The sequence below is a fragment of the Haliotis cracherodii genome, unplaced genomic scaffold (genome assembly GCF_022045235.1).
Source record: "Haliotis cracherodii isolate W230 unplaced genomic scaffold, xgHalCrac1.p SCAF_6, whole genome shotgun sequence".
In the NCBI taxonomy this organism is placed as follows: domain Eukaryota; kingdom Metazoa; phylum Mollusca; class Gastropoda; order Lepetellida; family Haliotidae; genus Haliotis; species Haliotis cracherodii.
In genome coordinates, this window is record NW_027266319.1 from 5,457,580 (window position 1) to 5,485,352 (window position 27,773).

General features: G+C 40.2%; 1 protein-coding gene across 1 annotated transcript; it reads right to left on the bottom strand.

Annotated features, from left to right (window-relative positions):
- On the bottom strand, positions 1 to 27,724 carry LOC139445662 (monoacylglycerol lipase ABHD6-like). Its single transcript, XM_071226853.1, has 9 exons — positions 27,691 to 27,724; positions 17,779 to 17,897; positions 13,525 to 13,684; positions 12,022 to 12,138; positions 10,044 to 10,176; positions 8,489 to 8,655; positions 6,826 to 6,880; positions 4,763 to 4,863; positions 1 to 1,873 (listed from the first exon to the last, which is right to left on the bottom strand). The coding sequence occupies exons 2-9, from the start codon at positions 17,886 to 17,888 to the stop codon at positions 1,709 to 1,711; spliced, it is 1,008 nt and encodes a 335-aa protein (XP_071082954.1). The 5' UTR covers positions 17,889 to 17,897; positions 27,691 to 27,724; the 3' UTR covers positions 1 to 1,708.
- Between the last annotated feature and the right edge of the window lie 49 nt (positions 27,725 to 27,773).

Genomic DNA, 27,773 nt, shown 5'->3' on the forward strand with positions numbered 1-27,773 from the left:
ATTGATAGGATTCTACTCCGTTCATGAGTGGCCGAAAAAGCCAGCTCCATCACCGCCATCATGACAACAGTGGATGAAGCAAGCATATAAACATCAATGCCTGAAAGAAACTGCAAGAATGCAACAAACTCATTTTCTGGGATATTGGTATCAACAAGGTAACTTTTCAATATATAAATTAACAGTGCTGGCATGGACAAATATAAAATACAAATACTGTATTGGCCTACAGTTCTACAGTTACCCAAACATACTCCTGTTGAAACCAAGGTGGCTATTTGTACACTAAATCTGTGAGTGAGTGAGTGAGTTAGGTTTAACGCCGCTTTTAACAGTATTCCAGTTATATCACGGCGTGTCAGCTTAATGTGGGAGGAAAGCCCGAAGTGATGCAGGTCTCAGACGTTTACCACTTCATTGAAACCCACGAGCACGTAAAGGTGCTGACAAACCTAGAAACATAATCGGGGCAAACCGGGATTCAACCCACAATCATAGGTTTCTGGCGTGCCCAAGGGACGCAACTCTGCACAGCAAATCGTGGCGCCTTAGACGACTGGGCCGCCCGGGGCCCCAACACTAAATGTGTTGACTCAAGACAGCTTATAACTGTATAATCTGTGTAGTTTCACTAATGATCCACAGTTTACTTCAACAATAAAACCTTGTAGTCTGCACCCTGTTTATCCAGACAGCCCAGAGTCTGGATGACTGCTATGAACATTTACATGCATACAACTGCCATTACATCCATGACTTGTGGCTGAAATCTGGATGACTCCACTAGTAATGCCACCATTTAGACACTCAAGCAAACATATCGGAAATATTGAAGGAAGACTACAACACTTTGGCAAGTCTAGATTTCTTCAGTTGAAACTGAAGGGATTCCCCTGGCTCTCTCATATCTCAAAAGACAAAAAATAAAATAAAAATTTTAAAATATTTTCATTTGGGACTAAATGGTAGTCAATATTGACCAGAAGACTGTATGTAAACATATTCTCAGTTGACAGTTGACTTCCAAGTTATTGGGTAAATATTGAATGAGTTGTCTCAATATGTGACTATGGGATCTGTCAAATGGAGTTTTAGTATATCTAGATTACTTACTAAATAAAGAACTGCCATATCGTACATATGCAGACAATCTGGATTGTGAACTCAACCGAGTCAGTTACTATGGTAGCCCCTTAGCAAGCATCTTCCCACGGCAAAGGTTTTACTGACTTTTCAATCAGCTTAAGCCTTTGACTCAGGTTAGTAAAATAATTACAAAGAAACGTTGCTAACTACGAATTCAAATTTAATGATATATACTACCCAAGTTTGATAGGAATATTATTATCTTGCATTGTTACACAAAACTATTCTCTTATGTCAAGTGTATATATTTATATAAAACAAGATATCGGATTACCCCTATCAAAAGTTGAGCAGTATATATTTTAGATCAAGCTAGCAGTTAATTGTCATAATCGCTCACTGATACAACTCTACATCAGGCCGTTGAGTGGAGTCTCCCTTTAACAGTAAACTACAAACAGTAATACTAGCAGTATATATATCTTCGATCGATCGAACCCGAGACTTCTAGATTCATAGGTTATGTAAACTTGTATAAACATAAATCTATCTACATTCATTCAGGCAATGAAACGCCCTCCTTTTTCTCATCAGGAGGTGCTTCCTTTCACTCTTCTGGCCCTCAAACGTTTTTTCGGTCGTATTCTCCGCGGAATTCTAGGATGGTCTTCATAATGGCTCCCGGTCTGTCCATATTCACAGAGTGTCCACACCGCTCTATCATGTCAACACGCTCACAGTTCGGCAAAACTTTCTTCAAAAGTTCGGCCCCACTCTTGTCAATCAACTGGGGGTGAGAATTAAAGGCGATTAACAAATTGAATAATGTTGCAATATATACCAGTATTTATTAGTATAGCAATCGTTAATACATCACAGGTTTGTTTTTACTACGTTCTTCCATCACCAATGAATACAAACAGTTTATGGTGGAGTTGCTATTTTTAACCAAAGAACCAAACGGTTTATGGTGGAGTTGCTATTTTTAACCAAAGAACCAAACGGTTTACGGTGGAGTTGCTATTTTTAACCAAAGAACCAAACGGTTTACGGTGGAGTTGCTATTTTTTACCAAAGAACTGAACGGTTTACGGTGGAGTTGCTATTTTTAACAAAAGAACCAAACGGTTTACGGTGGAGTTGCTATTTTTAACCAAAGAACCAAACGGTTTACGGTGGAGTTGCTATTTTTAACAAAAGAACCAAACGGTTTACGGTGGAGTTGCTATTGTTAACCAAAGAACCAAACGGTTTACGGTGGAGTTGCTGTTTTTAACCAAAGAACCAAACGGTTTACGGTGGAGTTGCTATTTTTAACCAAAGAACCAAACGGTTTACGGTGGAGTTGCTATTTTTTACCAAAGAACCGAACGGTTTACGGTGGAGTTGCTATTTTTAACAAAAGAACCAAACGGTTTATGGTGGAGTTGCTATTTTTAACCAAAGAACCAAACGGTTTACGGTGGAGTTGCTATTTTTAACCAAAGAACCAAACGGTTTACGGTGGAGTTGCTATTTTTTACCAAAGAACCGAACGGTTTACGGTGGAGTTGCTATTTTTAACAAAAGAACCAAACGGTTTACGGTGGAGTTGCTATTTTTAACCAAAGAACCAAACGGTTTACGGTGGAGTTGCTATTTTTAACAAAAGAACCAAACGGTTTACGGTGGAGTTGCTATTGTTAACCAAAGAACCAAACGGTTTACGGTGGAGTTGCTGTTTTTAACCAAAGAACCAAACGGTTTACGGTGGAGTTGCTATTGTTAACCAAAGAACCAAACGGTTTACGGTGGAGTTGCTGTTTTTAACCAAAGAACCAATGACAGCCTGGTTTCAGGGACAGGGAAACCCGCGAATATTCAGACCAATGACAGCTCAGTTTACATTGCTCAAACAGAAATGCTTCTTGCTTGATGTCGTGTGTAACATGTATCACATGTCTTCAGCAACTCATGCTCGCAATGAGAGGCGACTATGCTTGTCGTAAGAGGCGACTGACGGGTACACGTGGTCAGGTCTCTGACTTGGTTGATGCATGTCATCGTTTCCCAGTTGCGTGGATCAATGCTCATGATGTCAATCACTGAATTGTCTGATCCAGACTCGATAATTTACAGACCGCTGTCATATAGCTGCAATAATGCCGAGCGCGGCCTTAAACAACAACAACAACAAAAAACAATGGTAGGGTTCACACAAAGATCAAGCATTTCACTTCTGTGAGTTACACAACCTAGTTTGATTGGTTGACTAAAAAAAGACACACATCACCTCTACACCATACATCAACCCAACGCCTTCACAAGAGAAGGAGGAATATTGTGCATACAATCCAAGCGGACACCTTCCGCCATTTTGGTAAGGATGTACAAAAGCTTCTTCCTCAGAAATGGTTTCTAAGTTTTTCAAATGTAATCTTTAATCCCTTGCTAAAGTAAAACAACTGGCTTACCCCCAACAAAACTGCTTGAATTAAATGCTTTTGTTTGTAAATGTCATTTTTATTTACCAAAGTTAACACAGAATACGTGCTTGTTGAAATGTGGCTCGATGTAAGACAGTGATGCGATTGTGAAACTTCTATATTCGTGTACTTTTTTTATGTTGATGGAATGTTTTGATGGTCAGTTTCAGATTTACCGTATTCGACATAATAAGCGCCCAGGGCACTCTCAAAATTAGAAATAGGGGACTCATATTAGAATATTATTTTGGTGAAAAACAACAGGGTTAAAAGATCGTAAATTTTGTGGTTTATGCTGACAGCCTGAAATGTTTATATACGACAGATGTATTTTTCCAGAATCTAATTTCCCACAATTAAGGATGCATATAACACATGTATTATACACGAATAAATAAATCTTGTGAAAATTGATCAATCGGAAGGGGTGCTAATTGGGATTGTTCACCAGCCAATATATTAGCAAATATCGCCATGGGCGCTTATTAGAGCGGGGCACTTATTATGTCGAATATGGTAATCATATTAAACCATCAAGTGCAAGCAGATTAGGGCTGCGACGAGTCCAAATCTACCATCCGGGTACCTGACCCCTTATTACCCGACCCTAATGTCTGATCGGGAATTTTTATACCGCAGCCCTGTCAAAAACTATTTAGATGCGTACACTGAAGTCGACTGAAGCTTCATCATTACTCAAACATATACAAGTCAAAAGGAATATGTTTAAAGAAATACGATCATTAGCGACTTGAGGTGTAAACAGTGATCCATGGTGAGCTTTGGTCATTGAACAGTATATCACGTGACTAACCAAGGGTCCGCGTAGTAATGTGTGTACCCGGGTCCTACCCAGGACCCACCTGACTCGTGGACCCGAGTTACCTATCCCAGCCCTAAAGCAGAGTAATCTGTACTGCTTATTTTGAGCTTTTTCGCTCTATTTTTAAAAAAATAACGGTGTCATGTGTGGCTATATTACTCGCATCAACAAACATGGCAGATAGGTGTCCGGTAAAATGCATGTGCACCAAGAATGTTATTGAAGATCTCATGAAATATTTATGAAACATTTGATGCCGTGATTCAGATTGCCCGAGGCCTCTATAAACAGCTTATGACCTTAATTGTTTTGTGCATTAGGGACATGGGTCCTCTAGCCACATATTTGTGAATCTAGGTCCCTGACTTGAAAGGGAGGGGTTGCCCACCTCGTCATGCTCCCCCCACACGAGCTGCGTCGGGCGGGTGATGTCCTGGGCTTTCTCCACCAGCAAAGTCACGTTCTCCTGCCTCGCCAGACATTTAAACACTGACAACACAAAAAGAAATTGAGGGAGAATATGTAAATATTACCCATAAGGGTAGAAAGATTGTGTGTAATAACTTTCTGCTATTTGTAATTTGGCAATTCTCAATGGTGATTGCTTGGTTGAAACCATATGACGTCACAGTGCTTCATTGTTGAGAAAAATATGACATAATGTCATCTATTGTTGTTGACATCACAAATTTATTACATTACGTCATCTGCACAATAGCTTGCCTTCAGTGAAGTCTCTTTTTTTTCCTTTTCTCTCTCAAAAAATTTAACACTGTCCAAGAGAGAGTCCAGTCAAGTCTCGTTTATGCAACATTTGTTAATCCGACAATTGGCTTTATCAGACACTAATTATGGGAACCGATTAAATCAGTGCTATTTAGACCCGGTAATTCGACAGTCTCACATTCTGACTCAGACACGTCTAATTTGCAACGGTTTACAAAATCACTCATTAATCAATCTTAATCTGCCCGAGAGTACACAGTTCCATGTTTTGATGGAGACGAGACGGCTGTACGCTGCATATTACAACGTCTGTAGAGATAAACTTGCTAAACAATTTACAATTCAGCTTTTAATAAACAGAACAATATTAATCACATGTTTAAATTACATCAATCTTATTGAAATCAGAATGTCAGAACAACCTTTCGTGAACGTTTGCCCGACCAGTGAAATAACAAACAGAAAGTCGACATAAGCCAATCAGAAAGCAGCTTTCTGGAGCTCTGCGGCACTAGTTTCAAACTGGCGTCTTCATTTCCAGACCATTCTTTTTTAGTATTTTGAATCAGACATTCAGCCCGTAACCGTAGTTTTGTGTTAAGCTTTTGTGTTTGCACGGTTAAAAAACATATTCCACAAACAATGTAACAATATGAATATTTCTTTTTTCAGAACCACGTGTTTGTATCATTATCTATTGTGTAGTTGTCCGATCTGCAATCACAAAGGCTAATACTACTTCGTTTCGTTTATCCGACATACTCGTTAATCCGACAGAATGACATGCTACCAATCACGTATGCATGTCAAGGTGTCCTTGTTCTAACCCTACTGAAAACATTACAGACAGGGGTCCCTAGATTCAAATACTAGGGGAGAAAACCTCAAGGTGACGTGAGGTGAGGTGAAATTGGGTTTAACGTCGCCTCAAAGATTATTGCACTTATATAGCGACGTACATGTACTTGTGTGTGTTTGTGTGGCTGCTTGTACTAGTTCGGACTCAGAGCTCCAGATAAGCTCTTGGTGTTGTGGGTATTTTACCAATGTATTTTAAAATCATTGGGTATCAGTAATTCTATCTGGGTATTCAAATTTCTGTTACTCACTAGTTTTTACACATGTGGGTATTTAAGTTAAATATTTAAAAACACTATTTATCAAGTCCCTGCAAACTGGTGTCGTGTGGGTTCGAGAGCTTTATAGGACTAAAAAATACCAAGAAAGCGTGATGGCAAATGATCATGATGTAACTGTCATCGTGGAGTTTGGCAAGGTTGACGGAATGCCCGTTTAAAATTTCAAAATAAGTTGCTGATTCGCTAATTAAATACGCAGGGTTACTTCACAATATTTTGATGATACGCACAAGTATTATCCTTGTAGCGTATCTGTAATGTTCGTTGTGTATTTGATACGCTTGGATTTTATTTTACAGCATATTTCTGCATTTCTGATGCGTATTTCACGCAGATACGCAGCTTATCTGGAGCTCTGGGACTGATGCCAATTTATAGTGCTAGACCACTGAGATACCATGCCGCAGTTTAACATGAATACCCCACTCAGACACAGTATACTGACTCCTAGCCGAAAAGTCCTTGTTTTGGCCCCTTTATGCCGAGCGACAGACTGGGTAACAACAAGTACCATCTTTTAACTTCTTTTGGTATGACGCAGAAAACCTCAAGGACCCCAGGACACTCCTAACAACAAAGTACTTACAGCGGAGAAAAAAAATATTTTTGTCTTCCCTTAAAGCTATAAGTCCTTTCAGAATCTGAAACATAAAACGACAAATATTAAATATATATTCCAACTAATCTCGTTTTAATACATTACAAATATGACACAGAGCTACAAAATCAATAATCGCAAAATTCACATTGCTCAATCAGACAACTATGATATGATAAGGTGAGACAATTATGTACAGCTGGTAAATGTGTAAAGTAGGTTTGATTTAGCTTGTTTGTTAATTATCACCACACTCGGCAATATTCCAGATATATGACAGCGGTCTGGAAATAATCGAGTCTGGACCAGACAATCCAGTGATTGACATCATGAACATTGATCCACACAATGGGGATAAGACGACATGCATCAACCAATTCAGCGACCACCCGATACAGTTAGATGCCTACTACGACAAGAATAATCGCCTCTTACAGCAAGCATGGGTTGCTGAAGACCTATTCTACCCCAGATCTTCACCTCGTATCTGATTGTATTCATGCCCCTACCATTAATATATAACATCCTCCTTTAGGTAAAGTTCTATTGGTCTTGTGGTTTCTAACAAGAAACTGCTTGAAGACCTGCAAAGTTTGAATTAATATCTACATGTGTTACGTGTTTGTTATACCGTGTCATGAACCAATCATCTTCCCGAGGCAAGGGAGTTAACTGACTATAAAAGTCCAGTTTCCACCCTTGCCGAACTAGGCTGGTATTATGGAGTTACATTTTGGCGCAATCAAAATCGCGCAACGCAATCGAAATCTGGTTCGTAAACTGCCGTGCAGATTTTAGTCAATTGCAGGATTTGCAAAGCATGTGCACCACCAACTCATTGTCAACAGATACTTTCCAAATCTTTTCATGCTTTTAATCAAGGTGCCGACATTATTTGATGCACCTCCCAATGTAAGACCCGTTTTATCACAATATAGATCTTGATTATCGATCAGATCGTCCTGAATGGGCGCCGCCATTTTGTAAGTGATACGAGAGGTGGAATCTGATTGGTCCATAGGAGAGGCACAGCAGGGTCATAATTCATAATAGCCACTGGTGGCGCTACGATCGGGCCCAGGAATTCCAGCCTAGTTTGGCAAGAGTGGAAACTGGACTTTTGTAGTCAGTTAACTCCCTTGCCCGGGAAGATGTGAACCAAACTGATATCAATATTTCAGATTCCTTGACCTTGTGATATTTGCGAAAACAATTCTTAAAAATCTTTCACCATATGATTTGTGGAGCTATGGCTGGACAAAGGATTAAAGTTCAGGCACTTGTCCGATCAGCCAACATGTGACTCAGCAGGCCACTCCACAAAACTACGCGGGGTAGAATAGATCTTCAGCAACCCATGCTTGCCGTAAAATGTGACTATGCTTGTTGTAAAAGGCGACTAACGGGATCGGGTGGTCAGGCTCGCTGACTTGGTTGATGCATGTCATCGATCCCAATTGCGTGGATCGATGCTCATGATATTAATCACTGGATTGTCTGGTCCAGACTCGATTATTGACAGACTGCCGTCATATAGCTGGAATACTGCTGAGTGCAGCGTTAAACAACAAACCAAACCAAAAAAAACTTAAATACGAGAACAATACATTGTGTTTTAAAAGCATTCTGAAGATGCGGGTCACTGCCTCACCTGACGGTTGATTGGTTGTTTGTGATATAGACAGGTGTCCAGCAACTTCTGCGTCTGCTCCGGTGTCTCGGGCAGCAGAAGACAATGGCTGACGTCGATGTTGTCTGGCCCCAGATCAATGGCTGCCTTTACTGACAACGAGAACTCGCTTTCTATTGGCGTCTTCACTGAAACATTGAATGTATTCAACAACTTTATCAACTTCTTACTAAAATGCTAAACACTAAGCCTGTGCTGGCACATCTCTTCATGTCTTACTTCTTCTTCATCTGAAACGGACGCAGCCCGTCAAGTATTTCGGAGAGTTTCGGTCTATGCATGATACGTATAATATCATGTATAATGCTCGGTATATCAGTTGATTTCAATGTGTATAATTTTATACACTTGCCAAATACATGTACCTTCAAAATGTTTCCGTAATTCCAAAATGCAAGTTCACATTCTGGAGTTCCTCTGTGGCAGTGGTGTAACACCAAGTCATCACTGTCCCGGAGTGTGTATCTTTGCGTATTTATTGAATGAGTAAACATTATGCTGTTCCAGCATCTTGGTTTGTTTCATTTATGAACTTAAATTCCTGCATTGATGTTTCAAATTGCTTCTGATACATATCGAAATATGTCCTTGTGCATTGTAAAATATTGTGATACACTTTAAATGAGTGAGCGAGTGAGTAACAGGACTTATTAGCAAGGCTGGGCTGGGCAGGTGAGTGAGTGAGTGAGTGAGTGAGTGAGTGAGAGGACTTATTAGCGGGCAGGGCAGGTGAGTGAGTGAGTGACAGGACTTATTAGTGGGGCGGAACAGGTGAGTGAGTGAGTGAGTGAGTGACAGGACTTATCAGTGGGGCGGAACAGGTGAGTGAGTGAGGGAGTGAGTGACAGGGCTTAGTAGCGGGGCAGGTGAGTAGGTGAGTGAGTGAGTGAGTGAGTGAGTGAGTGAGAGGACTTATTAGCGGGCAGGGCAGGTGAGTGAGTGAGTGACAGGACTTATTAGTGGGGCGGAACAGGTGAGTGAGTGAGGGAGTGAGTGACAGGACTTATTAGTGGGGCGGAACAGGTGAGTGAGTGAGGGAGTGAGTGACAGGACTTATTAGTGGGGCGGAACAGGTGAGTGAGTGAGGGAGTGAGTGACAGGACTTATTAGTGGGGCGGAACAGGTGAGTGAGTGAGGGAGTGAGTGACAGGACTTATTAGTGGGGCAGGGCAGGTGAGTGAGTGAGTGAGTGAGTGACAGGACTTATTAGTGGGGCAGGGCAGGTGAGTGAGTGAGTGAGTGAGTGAGTGACAGGACTTATTAGTGGGGCAGGGCAGGTGAGTGAGTGAGTGAGTGAGTGACAGGACTTATTAGTGGGGCAGGGCAGGTGAGTGAGTGAGTGAGTGAGTGAGTGAGTGACAGGACTTATTAGTGGGGCGGAACAGGTGAGTGAGTGAGTGAGGGAGTGAGTGGCAGGACTTATTAGTGGGGCAGGTGAGTAGGTGAGTGAGTGAGTGAGTGAGTGAGTGAGTGAGTGAGTGAGTGAGTGAGTGAGTGAGTGAGGGACAGGACTTACTAGCAGGGCAGATCATAGTGAGGCGCTCCACATGGCTGCTGTACTTGGCAGTGTATAGACCGCCTATGGCTCCACCCAGGGATGTACCCACAATGTGGAACGGCTGCTCATCCAGCCCCGATAGACATACAAACTGAAAATACAATATCAAACATATCTCACACACATAGATACATAGTCAGATTTCAATCAAGATATAAACATTACATGTATATAGATTTGCGGGTTCTATTTCATTTGGAGCTGACAGCATTATCTCATTTGGATGGCTGATTAAAAATAAACAGGTAAACATGGTAAAGGTACTTTTGCTCTCTGTTGAATGGTGACACTTGAGCAATGAATCATCAGGTATCAATAACAAGCTCCATTTTTTTCCATAGTCTTTGGACTTGCATAGCAAATAAATATTGAGAGTCTAGACAGAATATCATCTTCATCTATTTTGTCGTATATGTGGTAAGGGATACATTTGGAGTGAGGTGAGGTGAAATTGGGTTTAATGTTGCGTCGAAGATTATTGCACTTATATAACAAGGTGAATGCACGTGTGTGTGTGTGTCTGCTTGTACTAGTCCGGACTGATGCCGATTTATAGTGCTAGCCCACTGAGATACCATGCAGCACTTTAACATGAATATCCCACTCAGACACAGTATACTGACTCCGAGCCGACCAGTCCTTGTTTTAGCCCTTTAATGCGGAGCGCCAGACAGGGTAACAACAAGTACCATCTTTTAACGTCTTTTGGTATGACGCGGCTGGGGATCGAACCCCGGACCTTCCGCTCTCCGGGCGGACGCTCTACCACTAGACAACGGAGGCAGTCACATTTGGAGTGAGTGAGTGAGTTGGTTCAATGTGGCTTTGAACATTAGTGGGCATGGTGGGAGGAAAGCCCGAAGTGATGCAGGTCACAGACGTTTAACAATCGGGAGAAACCCATGATCCTGATCCTGACAAACCTTGAAACATAATCGGGGCAAACCGGTATTCGAACTGAGCATATGTTTCTGGCACACCCAAAGGACAAAGCCATGCACAGTGAATTGTGGCACCTTAGATGACTGGGCCACCCGTGCCCCTGATACATTTAGAGAAATGCATGCCTTCTAAAGAATATTGTTATAATGACCCACAGGTGAGGAAGTGGTCAGTGAAGAAAACATGTACAAAATCCAAATCAGTCAAATACTCTACTTTCCACCTTATATGAATACAATCTTGAAGTATATACCATGTATATATCTATAACAGCAATAAGGTCAAGGTCAAGGTCAATGTCACCACATTCATTCAAAGTCTGTGGACCTTCTACAGAAACTTTTATAGAAAATCTATAGAGTGTTAATTCGGCATTTTAAATATCTTGCATTTTAAATATCAGTTAAATGCTTCCCATGAACTTGAAACAAAGGTCAAGATTTGACCCCACCCCCACCCCTCTATAACAGCAATAAGGTCAAGGTCAAGGTCACCTTGGCAACAACTCATAACCATGTCTATACAGAAGTTATGGAGTTACCAGCAAGTATGGGACAGACAGACAAACCAAATACTTGCCCAAACCTGGATGTTTTCATTTACAGTGTCATAATATGGAGAGTCCTTATTTGCTGACCTTACAATATGTTGGTTGGTTGGTTGGTTGGTTGGTTGGTTGGTTGTTTAACGCCGCACTCAGCAATATTCAAGCTATATGACGGCAGTCTGTAAATAATCGAGTCTGGACCAGACAATCTAGTGATTAATATCACACAATTGGGATCGATGACATGCATCAACCAAGTCAGCAAGCCTGACCCACCCCATCCCGTTAGTCGCCTTTTACGACAAGCATAGTCGCCTTTTACGGCAAGCATGGGTTGCTGAAGACCTATTCTACCCCGGAATCTTCACAGGTCCCTTACAATATGTACAAGATCAGAAAGGATTTTACAACACTCTGGTTTCTGACTGCTGGATAAGACTGTCCCACCTTATGCATGAGTCCAATAAGTTCTGACATCGACACGTCCTGGTCATCCTTCGGGGTGGTTGTGTTCCCGTGACCTGGTAGGTCAACTGCTAGAAGGTGAAGGTCTTTGGGGAGACTCTGAAGACAAGACACACAAATAGTATGTGTTAAATGAAAACATGGTAGAGGAGCCATGACTGTTTGTGTGTTTGTTGTTTCGCGCTGCATTTAGCAATATTCCAGCTATGTGACAGTGGTCTGAAAATAGTCAAATCTGGACCATATAATCCTGTGATTGATATTGTGAGCAACGATTCAAACTGTCAGGGTATGGTGACAGGATATCAACCAAGTCATTGACCCATTTATTCACCTTACTACTACCTTATTGCAACCAGCATAGGTTGCCGGGGACCAATTCTAACTAACAGTGGCTTGAAAATGGTATTTTACAATTAATTTTCCCATCATGGAATCATCTAGGATTCTAATCTGAGTGCCCGTGGCAGGCAAACTGGGAGAAGAAATATATCATTCTCCATGGAACATATATCATAAATGTATTGATTGTAGTACCAAGTATCATGGTACAGCGATACTTCAGTCAATCATTTTTCACTGTCCTAGATGTCTGACTTCGAAGTTTTGAAGCAGGTCCACTTCAAGCAGCTGTATACGAGAGTGGGTGAGTGAGTTCAGTTTAATGCCACAGAATTCCATGGCATCTCAGGTTATTGAAAGGAAAGCACTTTGAGGAAACCATCAAGCACAACTTACACGCCAAGGATCATAACCAGGATGAATCTAGGATTTGAACCCAGAATCACTGGATCCTGCCACAACTCACCGACGACTAAGAGACTGATGTGCCTCCTGTGCGCAAATTGGACCTTAGTAAGTTGGGATTAACACTGCTTTGGACAGTATTTATATCAGAGCATCTCAGCTTGTTTTGAAAGTAAAACCCAAAGTGCAGAATGTTTTAGATGGCAAACATTGATAGGACTGATGAGAGACCACAGATAAATTGCTGTGATTTAGATATCTGTCTACCCCCAAATTCTCAAGATCTGCACATATCTGACTGTACCTTAAACAGAGCCAGCCACTGGTCCTTGGCTGACTTCAAGAACTGTATATATCTGACAGTACCTTAAACAGAGCCAGCCAAAGGTCCTTGGCTGACTTCAAGACCTACACATATCTGACTGTACCTTAAACAGAGCCAGCCACTGGTCCTTGGCTGACTTCAAGACCTGCACATATCTGACAGTACCTTAAACAGAGCCAGCCACTGGTCCTTGGCTGACTTCAAGACCTACACATATCTGACAGTACCTTAAACAGAGCCAGCCACTGGTCCTTGGCTGACTTCAAGACCTACACATATCTGACTGTACCTTAAACAGAGCCAGCCACAGGTCCTTGGCTGACTTCAAGACCTACACATATCTGACAGTACCTTAAACAGAGCTAGCCAAAGGTCCTTGGCTGACTTCAAGACCTACACATATCTGACTGTACCTTAAACAGAGACAGCCACTGGTCCTTGGAGGCGGTGAATCCGTGGATGAGCAGAATAGACGACTTGTCCTTCCGCCTGATCCCTCGCTCCCCGTAACAGAACATGAAGCGGTCATCACCGACAAACTTCACCCGCATCCCACTTGCAAAGATGTAATACCTGAACAAGATAGACAATAGAAGTGCATGCCAAAAATGTCCACTGGTCCTATTTCATGTACTTCTCTCTTCATCATTTTCAATATATATATATATATATAGATATAGGTCATTGTTACCTACTTGACAGAACAAACTTTTACAAGACTCAGATTAGTGGATATTGGAGACAGTTGTGAATCATTCCTGATCAATACTGATCAATGTTAGTTTTTATGACAGCTCTCGCCTCATTAATCCACTTAATGATAATGTTGAGGAATGCCATGATAGAACAGGAATGTTGTTACATACATACATGTTACATACAGTATCATACAGCACCTTAACAACTTTGACCATCCGAAAGGGAAACCAAAAAGGTATATAGCCATATCAACGTTCAAAATTGCTTACTATTCCAAAGGATACAAATTAGCACCAAACAAAAATTCAAGCAATCCTGTAGTCTTTCTTAAAGGGCAAGTAAAGTAAAAAAATGACTGCGATTTTGTTGCCAATATCAATTTTCGAAGATACATTTAGTCAATTTCTGAGAGAGAGAGAGAGAGAGAGAGAGAGAGAGAGAGAGAGAGAGAGAGAATAAATTCATAATATTCATACAAAGTATTTAAATGTCAAAGTAAAAGTTCTGAAATGATATATATACCATTTCTGTTATTTCGGTTAAAGGTGTCATAAGTTGTGTACACAGAAATCATATGAATCTGAGGAAATAGCATGCAGACTGGGTGTCCACCCGATTGTCATGATTGCTGAAATTATACACACCCCAATAAGGGGAATCCCCTCACTGGCAGAATTTTGATTAAGTATGCCCTAAAGTATAGAAGTCTGCAAAGTTGCTATGTTGACTTTACTTGCCCCTTAATACTTATCACCATGGTAAAAATAGTTCCTGCATTCTATCATGGTTTCATCATTCTCGTTCATCCAGGGGTTTATATCTCCATTCTATATATAACAAAAGTGCCTGGCCCTTTTCACGACAATAGCTTCATTTCAAAAGTGACATCTCCATGTTTATCTCTCGTATCTCAAACTAAGCAGGGGCGGTGGGGTAGCCTAGTGGTTAAAGAATTGGCTCGTCACGCCGAAGATCCAAGTTCGATTCCCCATATGGGAACTATGTGAGGAGCCCATTTTCCAGTGTCCCCTGCCGTCATATTGCTGGAATATTGCTAAAAGCGGCGTAAAACCACACTCACTCAAACTTAACAAGGAGTTTATCTCACTCATGAGAGTAATTTGATTGGTCTGCTATTTGTAGCTATGTGACATACAAATCAGACTGGAAACGAAGCTACGGTAGTTAATCGGTCCAGGCTGTTTTTCATGTAGAATGTAGAAATACCCTGGATAAACGAGGATGAGACGAGATATAAACATGACAAATTACCACCAGCTCATTAAGCCTCTACAAATGTGCATAATGGTTTAAGGCAGCCTTTAAAATATACATTAGTTGGCTAACCCAAGACTACAGCTGGTGAATACTGCTGAGAACAAAAGCAACTCCAATGATGGTATCCTCAATGGCTTGTAACCATGGTAACATCAATGGGTAATAAGTCCTCACAAGTTCTCCATGCATGCTTTACCACAAATCGATAAATTGCGTCAACCTCTGATGACTAGTTAATAAGACTGTACAGTATGGTATACTGCAATATTTTTTTCAAATAATATGTATTGCAATATTTTTTCTGCGTTGTGTTATATTGAATAATGTTTTTCTAGGCGTTATCACTTGTAGAAGCCCGAGGTGTTCCATTAACTGCCTGACGAAGGAGGGCAGTTGACAAGCCCAAGGGCTTCTGCAAATGATAATGCCCTGAAAAATAGCATTACCGTTATTATAGCTAAACATGCTAAAATGGATAGAATTTGTTTTCAAATAAAAACAAGAGTCATCAGAAAGATGACATATACCCCAGGCAGCTGTCTGTAAAGTAACCACAAGTAAATGTGCAATTCTGTATGTAATGAGTGAAGAGTTGAATGTTCTTTAAGAAGCATACATTGTTTACCAACAAAAGATCCACCATGGTCGCATCCATATGGAAATGGAAAGTAAAACACGCGAGTTTCTGTGGGTTTTTTTTATGCAAACAAATGACAATTTACAAGAAACAATAACTAAACAAGCGTATAGTCCACAAAGTCATCTATATCCCCCACCCATTTTAACACGTTATGGTCCCAAACCAGGTAACTGACCCAACATTTCTCTTAACCCATGTCAAAATAGCTGCAATGGAAATTCTGAAATAAACATTTCTAAAACTCTGTTAATATCAAATGGCACCAGTTCAGTATGTACTTTATATATAGACATGCAATGTTTGGCAAGGAAATATTTAACAGTTTATTTGTTATACTCCATAAGTGAACCCACCCAATCTCATTAAAATCAGATCTTAGTTCTCGCTATGCTAAACAAAGATCTGAGGACATCCCAATAAGGGTCACGTCAGAACGACCTTTCATCCAACAAATCAGAGCGTCGCTTACCAAATCATGAAAGTGACAATCGGAATGTGTTTTCTAATCATGCAACCACGAAATATTTAACACGCGGTATTCCGAACGACAGTTACGGGTTTTATGATTATATCCATACAATCTATGTGATCTATAAGCCATTCCAGAATGCAGAATGTTCTTTTTATCAGTTTTGAATTTTTTTAATCGAGAATAAGTCAAATTATGTTTCGAAGAGTAGTCGCCAGTTTGAAACTAGTGTCGTAAAGCTCGAGAAAGCTGCCTTCTGATTGGCTAATGTCGATTTCTTGTCAGTCATTTCATTGGTCGTTCAAAATTTGCGAAAGGTCGTTCTGACGTGACCCGTAATGGGATGTCCTCAGATCTTTGTTTAGCGGTAGCGAAAACTAAGATCTGATTTTAATGAGATTGTGAACCCACCCTATATGAAAACTTAAATCCACTTGAAACGAGTTTCATAAAATTGGTTTTACACGGGAGCGAGTTTTGTATTTTATTTATTACTTGCCATTTATAACGTTTTTAGAATTATATTGTTGAGTATGAATAGGCTGACACCTACACGATCCACGGCATAGTCCAATTGAGTTTAACAGAATAATACTTCAAACACGTCAAACGTTGAAACGTATGAATTTAATACCATACAACGGTCCAACTTTAGAATTGAACTTTAGAAGGGCTAAGATTATCGCAACTCACATACTTTAACAGACTAACGACCGTCGTTGCGCTACAATACGATCAGGCATTGCACTTCAAAGTTTACCAAAACGTCACAATACCCGATGACGTAATTTGTGGAATTTTGTTGCAAGATCCATCAGCGAAACAATGCCATGAGACGACAGCCTAGCAACAAGGTTGCTGGGGTCATCGAGTGTGCATAAGCTCCTCTCAGTGATCTATCAACTCCACACGCAATGTCGTTGAATAAGCCAAGGGATGTTGAGAGCTTTCAATATTTTTTCGTGAAACGTGTTCCGAGAGTACATAAGCACGCGTTTTGGTATTACACAACGAGTAATACAGCTGTATGTTTATTAAACGGGTGATCTCTTCACGGGCAAGTAATAAACATACAGCTGTATTACACATCCTAAAAGTTTATAAAAAGCCTGGACCTCTACTAGACCTCAGGTTCCGTTTTACTTCAGACAACTCAAGGTGTCAGGTTAGTATTTCTATTCGGGGTGAAACGATACAGCAAGGTCACGATACGATATGTATCCGATACATAGGTCACAATACGATAAGTATCGCGATATGCATATTTACATCAAATCGCATGGAAACTTCTTGACAAATACTTCAGAGCAGGTTTAAAGGGAAAAGCTAGCTGTAAACACATGTTCGTTGTGGCTATTTTCGGTAGTGAGCTTGAAACCCTAATTACAACACATCTTGCCATATCTGACGACAAAGCCGCCACAGGTCATTAAACGACTAGTGAGTAATTTATTTCAGCAAGTGTATCATCTTGTATCGATGCAGAAAAAAAAGTATCATGTATCGTATCATCCCATGAAAACTCACGATCCAGCAGAGCACGGATGTATCGATTCATCCCTAATGTCTATGTGTACTTACTTCATGGCAGTCTGGATGAGCAGGGAGGGGCTTGTGAAGTAGAGCACCACTAGGCTGGACACCACAGCCACCGTGGCCGTCAGGGGGTACATCAACATCTCCCACGCCATTGTCTTTCGCTGAAACAGACACGTATGTCGGGGTTTTATCTCGGATTCTAAACCCAGAGCCCCTGGGAGTTTTTGTTAAAAATGAAATTTTTTAAAGTTCACATTTTCTAAAATTTAGAGATATTTTACATTTTATTTTGTGTTTGTTTTGTTGTTTGTTTGTGTTGTTTAACGCTGCACTCAGCAATATTCTAGCTATATGACGGCGGTCTGTAAATAATGGAGTCTGGACCAGACAATCCAGTGATTAATATCATGAGCATTGATCCACGTAATTGGGATCAATGACATGCATCAACCAAGTCAGTGAGCCTGACCACCTGATCCCGTTAGTCGCCTTTTACAACAAGCATAGTCGCCTTTTACGGCAAGCATGGGTTGCTGAAGACCTATTCTAGCCCGGAATCTTCAAGACTTTGATTGCACTCAATACATAACTAAGCATTAAATGTGTTCCACTTTACTGGGCCTGTTTTAATATCAGTCGTATATAAATTATCTCTGCAAAGCCATGAAATTAGTTATTAGTTACCATACTTTCTTGAGTATAGTGCGCACCCAAGTATAATGCACACCAATCTCTAGCGGATTCAGTATTTTGAAGGAAAAAGATTCAGATATTATGTGCAGAAAGAGAATTACATGGTACCCCTTCGGTAAACGAACGGGTGATAAGAAACTTGGTCAGTACAAATTTGAAATTTGAGATAAAAAATCACCAGACATGTTCATTTACCTTTTAAATTGTGTTCTGCTAGGCATTGTTTTACATCCAGGGATTAAGATTACCCTGTGTATTTTCTCGTAAACTAAGCCGGAAACAGCAATCAGCTGTACACTGTTTTCTTGGAATCTACCGGTGATACGGTTAAAACTTACCAAATGATATAACTTCAAAGGATTTTGATGCAAGGATTGGGAAAAATTGTATCTAAAATATTTTTTTATCAGAAATAATATATTCCAATATCATGTTATCTTAGTTGCAGCTTTTATTAAACATATTTAAAATAATGATAACCCTGAAGGTAGCATTTTGGTGCATCTGATCGATATATATACTCACCGCCAAAAGACATGTGATCCATAAAAAAACATATAGAGAAGTATGTACAATAAGAAGAGATGTTTCCAATGTGTACCAATTAATGACAAAACTAACAATCAGTCAAGTGTTACCACAGAGTGACTATATTCTTATCGTGATATACTGCACGTGATTTCCAAACTTGACACGCTTATCCTGCACGAGACAAATAGTTCATCTCGAGTCATGGATCTTTGATGTCACATGTGATGCTTTGATGAGTATAGGTTCTAACAAAATACCAGTATGTTTGTTTGTGCATCGAACCAATCTAATATTGGGAAATATTACATTCAAATTTGAGAAATTTTAATGGATGACATCTGCTGCAGATTTGGAGGCGAATATCGGCCTCGTTAAATTCCTGTATGTAAATGCTTTGTTTGTTTGTTTGTTTTTTGTTTAACGCCGCACTCAGCAATATTTCAGCTATATGAAGGCGGTCTGTACATAACCGAGTCTGAACCAGACAATCCAGTGATTGACATCATGAGCATCGATCCACGCATGCATCGATCCATGCATAAACCAAGTCTGCAAGCCTGACCACCCAATCCTGTTAGTCGACTCTTACGACAAGCATAGTCACCTTGGCAAGCATGGGTTGCTGAAAACCTATTCTACCCCGGATCTTCACAGGTCGTATGTAAATGGTAATATCTATGGTAATATCTATGGTATCATGTATGATGTAATCAGATCACGTAATGAGATCGTCATGATATAAGCATCAAAGAACCATCTCCTCCTGTGTATTTCTGCCTGCTAAGGAGTAAGGATATTGGCCATCTTCCAAACCTTGAATAGAGTCTTCCTGTCCTTAATACTAATAGGCTTAATGGTCAGTAGTGTTGGTAGATTGATTGAACGAAATAATCGGTTAAACTGTTGAGCTAGACATTCAAAATTATTACCGATTGTCTATATGTCTATAATCACTTCCATATACAAAGTGTGCTATCTTACAGTTTAAATCCCATCCCACAATATGCAAACACTGTGAAAAGCCAGTGACAATGCAATCTCATTAAAATCAGCTCTAAGTTCTCGCTGACGCTTTACAAAGATCTGAGGACATCCCATTACGGGTCAGGTCAGAATGACCTTTCATCCGACCAATCAAAGCGTCACTTACCAAATCATGAAAGTGACAGTCAGCATGTGTTTTCTAATCATGCAGCCTCGAAAATAGTAACACAGGGTATTCTGAACGCCAGTTACGGCCCATACGACACGGCAAGGGTGGCCCAGTCGTATAAGGCGCCGCAATTCGCTATGCAGAGTTGCGTCCCTTGGGCACGCCAGAAACCTATGATTGCGGGTTCGAATCTCGGTTCGTCCCGATTATGTTTCTAGGTTTGACAGTACCATACCCGTGCTCGTGGGTTTCACCGAAGTGGTAAACGTTTTGAGACCTGCATCACTTCAGCCTTTCCTCCCACATTAAGCTGACACGCCGTGATATAACTGGAATACTGATAAAAGCGGTGTTAAACCCAACTCACCCACCCACACGACTGATTCCGTCAAAATTATTGTCGATCTCTCACTTCCGTGGAATAAACATTTGAATGGAGGAGGCTTGCACAGTACATGGGAAGCACTGCCATACAATCTCAACCATATATTAGACATTGCAGAATGTTCTATGGTCAGTTTTCAAAATTTTAATCGCGAAATGTGTCAACATGTTTTACAAGCGTAGCCTGAAATGGAAGTCACCAGGTTGAAACCAGTGTCGTGAAGCCCGAAAAAGCTGCTTTCTAGTTGGCTGATGTCATCTTCTTGTTAGTCATTTCAGTGGTCGGTCAAAGTTTGTAAAAGGTCGTTCTGACGTGACCCGTAATGGGATGTTCTCAGATCTTTGTTCAGCGGAAGCGCGAACATAGATCTGATTTTAATGAGATTGGTAATAATTGCGAGAAAGATTCCTTGCCACCACACTGCAGAGGATTAAAAGTTACTGAGATATACAAGCACAGGGTTCAGGCTAAAAGTGCTGACAGGAGTAAACACAAATAGTTAATGAGAATCCATCATCACATGAATTGTGTTCGCCATAGGAAATTCTATTAAAACAAGACAAAAAGTGAGCAGGAGTCAGTAATACCCCCGACTTCAATTCCAACATAACTCTTTCTTCAAAACATGAAAAAAAGGCAATATTTTCTAAGAAAATCCAAATTTCAAAATCAAAATTTGCACTGCACATCTTCTATTGGTCTGGAAACTGTACCCACAATTGGAAAAATATCCATGAAGTAGTCTTTAAGTTATAGGTCGCACAAATGTTGATGTAAAAAATTATGAGTGAAAAAGAATGAAAGAAATGTTTGATTTTCTGAAAATACAGATATCAAAATCCTACTGTTACTTGAGACAATGTGACAGAACCAAATAGACACTGATGCCAAAGTAGGTTCCTCTACACATGTCATTAAGATTTAAGAGAAAGGAATGTGTTACTATCTTCAATTGTTCCTGTTATATGAAAAAGAAAAACACCAACTAATACTAAAATCTGAAATAAAGACAATTTTTTTCTTTTGACTGCACCCCTCCATATGACACAGATAATATGTACTAAGTTTGAGATGAATCCACTGAATAGTTTAAGAGAAATTGCGCAGACAAAGTTTTCAAACGGACGGATGGATGGACGGATGAACCTTGGTATAACTATATACCCCCGACGTTAAAGGTCGAGCGTATAATTAGCATGTGAGTAATAGCAGTTCACTGAAATTTAAGTGCCAGAACAATGACCCATAAGATTTATCTCAACCTGCTCAGAAGCCGATATTCGGCCCAAAGTCTGCAGAAAAATTAATTAAAAATTCCCAAAGCGGTAATATATATTTCCCAGTTCATGTTAATCACGTTCAAATGTAAAACTAATAACATTTTACAGCTTTGTAGCTTATATTCACAGGACCAATAAATAGGAAGAGGGTTTTAATGCTTAGTTTAATATTATTGCATTAAATACAATCCCAAAATACAATATAATACCTCTGAATTCAAGAAAATAAGAATTCAAAACCAATCCCAATTTTGAACAAAATAACAAATTTTGTCCCAGTTTGCCTGCAAGGGCCACTTAGCTTAGAAGCCTGGATAAATCCTTGGCATGCAAAGACGAATAGGAGTGGACAATCTCACAATCCCAATTTTGAACAAAATAACAATTTTTGTCCCAATTTGCCTGCAAGGGCCACATGGCTTAGAAGCCTGGGTGAAGCCCTGGCATGCAAAGACGAACAGGAGTGGACAATCTCGCCCAAACCTGTTCAAATTCATCAACATCCTGCAGAAAAAAACTAAGTCACACTAAATTATCAAAATCATCATGTACCAGATATTGTCAGGACGACGCTTGTGTTGAGAATTAGAGCCCCTGCCTTCACCGTGAGAAACACAACCTCAGAGACAGCACCAAAATGCCAGTGGAGAATGCCAATGTGGTATCTCACCTATATCAATGCTGTACGTTTTGTATGAGATGATTTGTTTTTTACATTAATTTTATGAACATGAAGAACACAATACTGGCATTATTAAAAAGCATTGTCAATGTAATATTCTGATACATTATATGATATTTCTATGGAGAGTGTGAAGCTAATAAAACTTGATACGACCCTGCTGTCTGCTATTGTTCTCCCCCAACCAGCCTACACACTAGTCTTGCTCTAAGTCTGTACTGAAAGATAAGAGGTGTATAGTAATTCTATCCTTATAATAGGCAAGTCTAGATAAGCGACAGTACAAGGACGCCAGTCTCTTATAGGGACAACTTGTTCTTTTTATTTATTTTATCTAGAAATTATGATTTGAACTAATAATTTTTGCCTTAGAGACTTGTGCAAGTCTACCTACATGACTGCATCCCATTAGTATATTATTCTTTCATGATGTCTGTTACCATCTGTTACCATATATACTGAACCGCAAAAGAAACATCACCCCAAGTAACATTGCATGAAAAGTTGTCATTTAAATATCTGGGTAATTTTGGTCAAAGTTTCTAAGATTTAACATAACCTTGTCCGGTAAAATGAAATTTGATGATAAACAAACAAAGCATATGACAATAAAACCAATCACAGCATCTGCCATGGTAACCCGATGCACGTGAGTTCCGTGCAAATTAAAATGCACATGCGTTCACCTATTTCTTACAAAAATCCACCCAGGTTGGATAACATCCATTTGTTATTGAATTGCTACCACATGCCAAGATTGACAAGAAATCAGCGACACCACGCCCGTTGACAATTGCAAGCTGGACAAACAGCCTGGCAAGTAGCCAATGCATTTCAAGTCCACGTAAGGACCATATACAGGCTACAGCAATGGTACCAGACCACCAACACTACAGATGACCGACCACGTAGTGGAAGACCATGGGTCACCACCCGACGTCAGGATCATCAGATTGTGCGACAGCATCTTCAAGATCGCTTTGTTACTTCTGCGGAAACTGCTTGACAGACCATGGGGACACACCAGCTACACATTAGTGCGGACACTGCATGTCGACTATTGACGAGCAGACACCACCACTGTCAGAGGCCACACCGAGGACCCATTCTGACACCACGTCATCACAAGGACCATCTTCAGTGGGCAACACAGCACCAGCAGTGAAGAAGAGTCCTTTTCTCAGACGAGGGCTGTTATTGTATCTAAACAGCAGATGGCAGAGAGAGAGTCTGGCGATGCCGTTGGGAACGTTATTCGGATGCTTGTGTTGTTGAGAAAGACTCATGGGGTGGTCCGAGCATCATGGTGTGGGGTGGAATTGGTCATGCACAGAGGGTCGGCCCGTGCCCACACTGCTAGAACAAAAAGAGACTTCCTCCAGCAGAATGCGGCAGAACCATGCAGTGGCCTGCCCTCAGTCCCGATTTAAATCCCATTGAGCACCTATGTCTGACCAAGCCCGACAACTGCAGCTGAACTGCGTCAGGCGTTCCTCAGAGTGTGGGATCAAGTGCCTATGGCCTTCATCAACTGCATCATCTATGCCATGTATCGACGTTGCACGGCAGTCATCAATGCACATGGCAGACACACGAATTATTGACTTGTAACTCCATATTCTCAGAGACTAGTGTTGTGTTTCACTTTAAGAACATTTGACACTTTAATTTCAACCTTGATGATCAGTTTTGCCAAGTTTCATCTTTTTAATAAGTCTCAAAGTATGTTTACAGTGTTTGGACAAATAAGGTTACTCATATATCTATCCATGGTGATGTTTCTTTTGTGGTTCAGTATATATACATGTGGTGGTATTAGTATTATTCCTATACAAGGGGAGTGCTTACCTGTAACAAGAAACATAACATCCGAAAGGTGTTGATTGCTGTCAACCATCCTACCAGGCTGACAGGTGACAATTGACTGTACATCCAAATTGTCATGACGTCACAGGTAGAAGCTGGTGAATCAGGCGTTAAGCCAGGTATGGGTAGCACATACAACACCTTATATATAGACAGTGGAGTTTCATCTTTTTAATATGTCTCAAAGTAGGTTTACAGTGTTCGGACAAATAAGGTTTCTCATACATCTATCCATGGTGATGTTCCTTTTGCGGTTGAGTATACTATTCATATATTGATTGAAAACAATGAATTATGAGTTATTTATTCGCTAAAAAATTATGAAATGAAAACCCTGGGGACTAATTCATCACTTTAGATGTATACATAGGTGGAGGACAATATGTAGATAATTCATATACAAATAAATACTCCTGACGAGGGCAACATGTGAAAAACAAGGACCCCAGGACCACGCCCCTGAAGTGCATTCGTCACCACTCGCACCTTTCCCTAACCTGCAAGAAGACTCGTCCCTCTATCGATGAATGTTATATGCGAAAATATGACAACCCAATCAAAATGAGTGTATGACTGCAAGTACTTCAGTCAAAGAATCCCTCAGGAATAAGTTTGGCTAAATACAATTAAATGTGTTCAATCATACTGTATAAATACATAAGTCCCAATGTGTTTTGAACAGCATCCGAATATATACAATCTCATTAAAATCAGATCTAAGTTCTCGCTGCCGCTAAACAAAGATCTGAGGACATCCCATTACAGGTCACGTCAGAACGACCTTTCGCGAACTTTGACCGACGACTGAAACAACTAACAAGAAGTCGACATCAGCCAATTAGAAAGCAGATTTCTCGAGCTTTATGGCACTGGTTTCAACTTGGCAACTTCTATTTCAGACTACGCTTGAAAAATATGTTGACACAGTTCTCAATTAAAATTGTGAAAACTGAACAAACACACATTCCGGAATGTCTAATATACGGTTGCGATTGTATTGCAGTGCTTCCCACCATTTAAATGTTTATCCCACGGAACCGAGACAGACGATAATTTTGACGGAATCAGTCGTACGAGACGTAACTGTCGTTCGGAATACCCCATGTTAACGTTTTCGAGGTTGCATGATGAGAAAACACATTCCGACTGTCACTTTCATGATCTGGTAAGCGACTCTTTGAGTGGTCGGATGAAAGGTCGTTCTGACGTGACCTGTAATTGGATGTCCTCAGATCCTTGTTTAGCGATAGCAAGAACTAAGATCTGATTTTAATTGGAAGATTGGAATATATATGACATAGGGGAAATACATGTGAATCATTACACAACAAGTTGACAATTCTTTGTTTGTGTTTAGACGGAACTCGCAAAAATGGCCATGAGAGGGGCACGAGTCGCTATTCAGTTTGTCCGAGAATAACACGAGTTGGTAATCTTTGGTTTTGTTATACTGAAATTCACTTTAAATTTTACAATACCTTTTAACCATCCTCTGTTTCATTACAGTAACAGCTGTGAACCATGAAATGCTAGGACAGACACATATTGTTTTCTAATAGACAAATCAATATTCATCACCTGACAAGTCAATATTTATCACATGACAAGTCAATATTCGAGGTCAGTGTTAGTCACATGATTTAGGGGTTTCCATTGCAATGTATTGTTTCATCCCATGATACGGAATTGTTTGTTTGTTGTTTAATGCCACGCTCACCAATATTCCAGCTATATGACAGCAGTCTGTAAATAATCAAGTCTGGACCAGACAATCCAGTGATTCACATCATGAACATTGATCCACGCAATTGGGATATGATGACATGCATCAACCAGGTTGACGAAGGCCTATTCTACCCTGGATCTTTTCTGGTCTCCAATGGAATTGCAACATTCTTAACAGAAGCATAACAATACTCAATATAAGAGTTCTGACGATGGATGTGATTATTCAACATGATTCAAGAAGATTACAAGCACTAGTCAGTGGAACACATCAACATCTCCTAAGCCATTGTTCTGGGCTGAAACACAGTAACAATACCAATAGTTGCACTTGCACAAAATCATGCATCAATTATTACCCCAGACAATGGGTCAGTGTGCTCACAAAAGTCATTCTCAGCTCCCTGGGGAGTATATACCTAAGCTACCTATGATTATGAGGCAGTGGAAGGTGTGCTGCTGGAACAGCAGATTATTTCCAACAAGGTCGCTTGCCTTAGGAGACACTACATGTAACGTGTTTCAATGTTGGTGTAAACAAGATTTGGTTCCATGTGAACATAACAAGGATGTCACGATACAGGTATACAGGTATAACACAATACGATGCATATCTTGATACAGAAGCCACAATACGATGCGTGTCTCGATACTGCACATAGAACATTTTGTGCGGAAAACCCAATCATTTCAGAATTGAGTCCATAGACTCGCTCATAAAGGTAAACAAGGACAACTGACCAATACACATCGAAATGACACTGAGTCAAGTCAACACAAAATTTGGAGAGATATGACAAACAGTATCATGGGTATTGGGAGAAGAGGTACAGATAATAAATATGAAAACTGTGAGAATATCTGTGCAATACCAAACATAACCCACCCTGTTCAGAAAATGGACTTGTCCGATATTGCCGAGTTCGGATTGTATTCAGGGAGTCATCATAAATAAACAATACGGGTAAATATTTTTAAAACTTGTCAAAATATTGAGATCCTTAACGAGGCTGCACATAATGTCTATATCTCATATAAGAAACAAACGACTCGTATGACACATGTTCAATAAAACACTACAGAGAGAAAAAGAACATGAGGGGTGCAGCCGCAAGGTTTATTCTCCCAGCAGTGTTTTATTGTACGATAAACAACGACCATGAGTCGTTTATTTTTTAAATAATGTGTTCCTGTGATGTTGGAACTTTGACATACACATGTTCTATCTTGTGAAACTATCAAGTGTCTCTTATTATTTTAGTCATTAAAAAACATACCATGTGACCAGTTTTAACCACGAATAAGGGTAGTCCTGTGGTATTCAGGACCTACGCAACCCGAGTCCAGCATAGTTTCTTAGACATTTTCATGCGTCCTTTGACTATACATTTCATGTGTAAGTTTACCTTGCTATTTCCGACTATATATGCTGCCACTGCCAGAGGTGTCAATTCCTGAATATTGTCATAAAGAGTTTGACAGCCAACAGCGACAGAAACTCAAATGACCTTTAGCGGGTTAAATTTGTTTTTTTTCGTTGCCATTGATTAAAGTGACAACTCTCTTGATTACAACACACAACTAAAACATCATATCAATGAATCAGAAAAATCAGAAAAATAAACATCGGCACACTTACAATTAAGCAATCGAATTTCGCGAGTTCTTGACAAGTGAATTAAACCGGAAGTGTTCAAAACAACCGGTGCGCGTCAACATTTG

Bases quoted from the DNA above. Each gene is read 5' to 3' on its own strand.
- LOC139445662 (XM_071226853.1), bottom strand. From the start codon at position 17,888: ATGGCGTGGGAGATGTTGATGTACCCCCTGACGGCCACGGTGGCTGTG. The intron at 12,139-13,524 runs GTACAGTCAGAT...TCTTGTCTTCAG, and splicing joins AGTGGCTGTCTCTGTTTAAG to AGTCTCCCCAAAGACCTTCA. The intron at 4,864-6,825 runs GTAAGTACTTTG...TTGTGTTGTCAG, and splicing joins AAATATTTTTTTTCTCCGCT to TGTTTAAATGTCTGGCGAGG.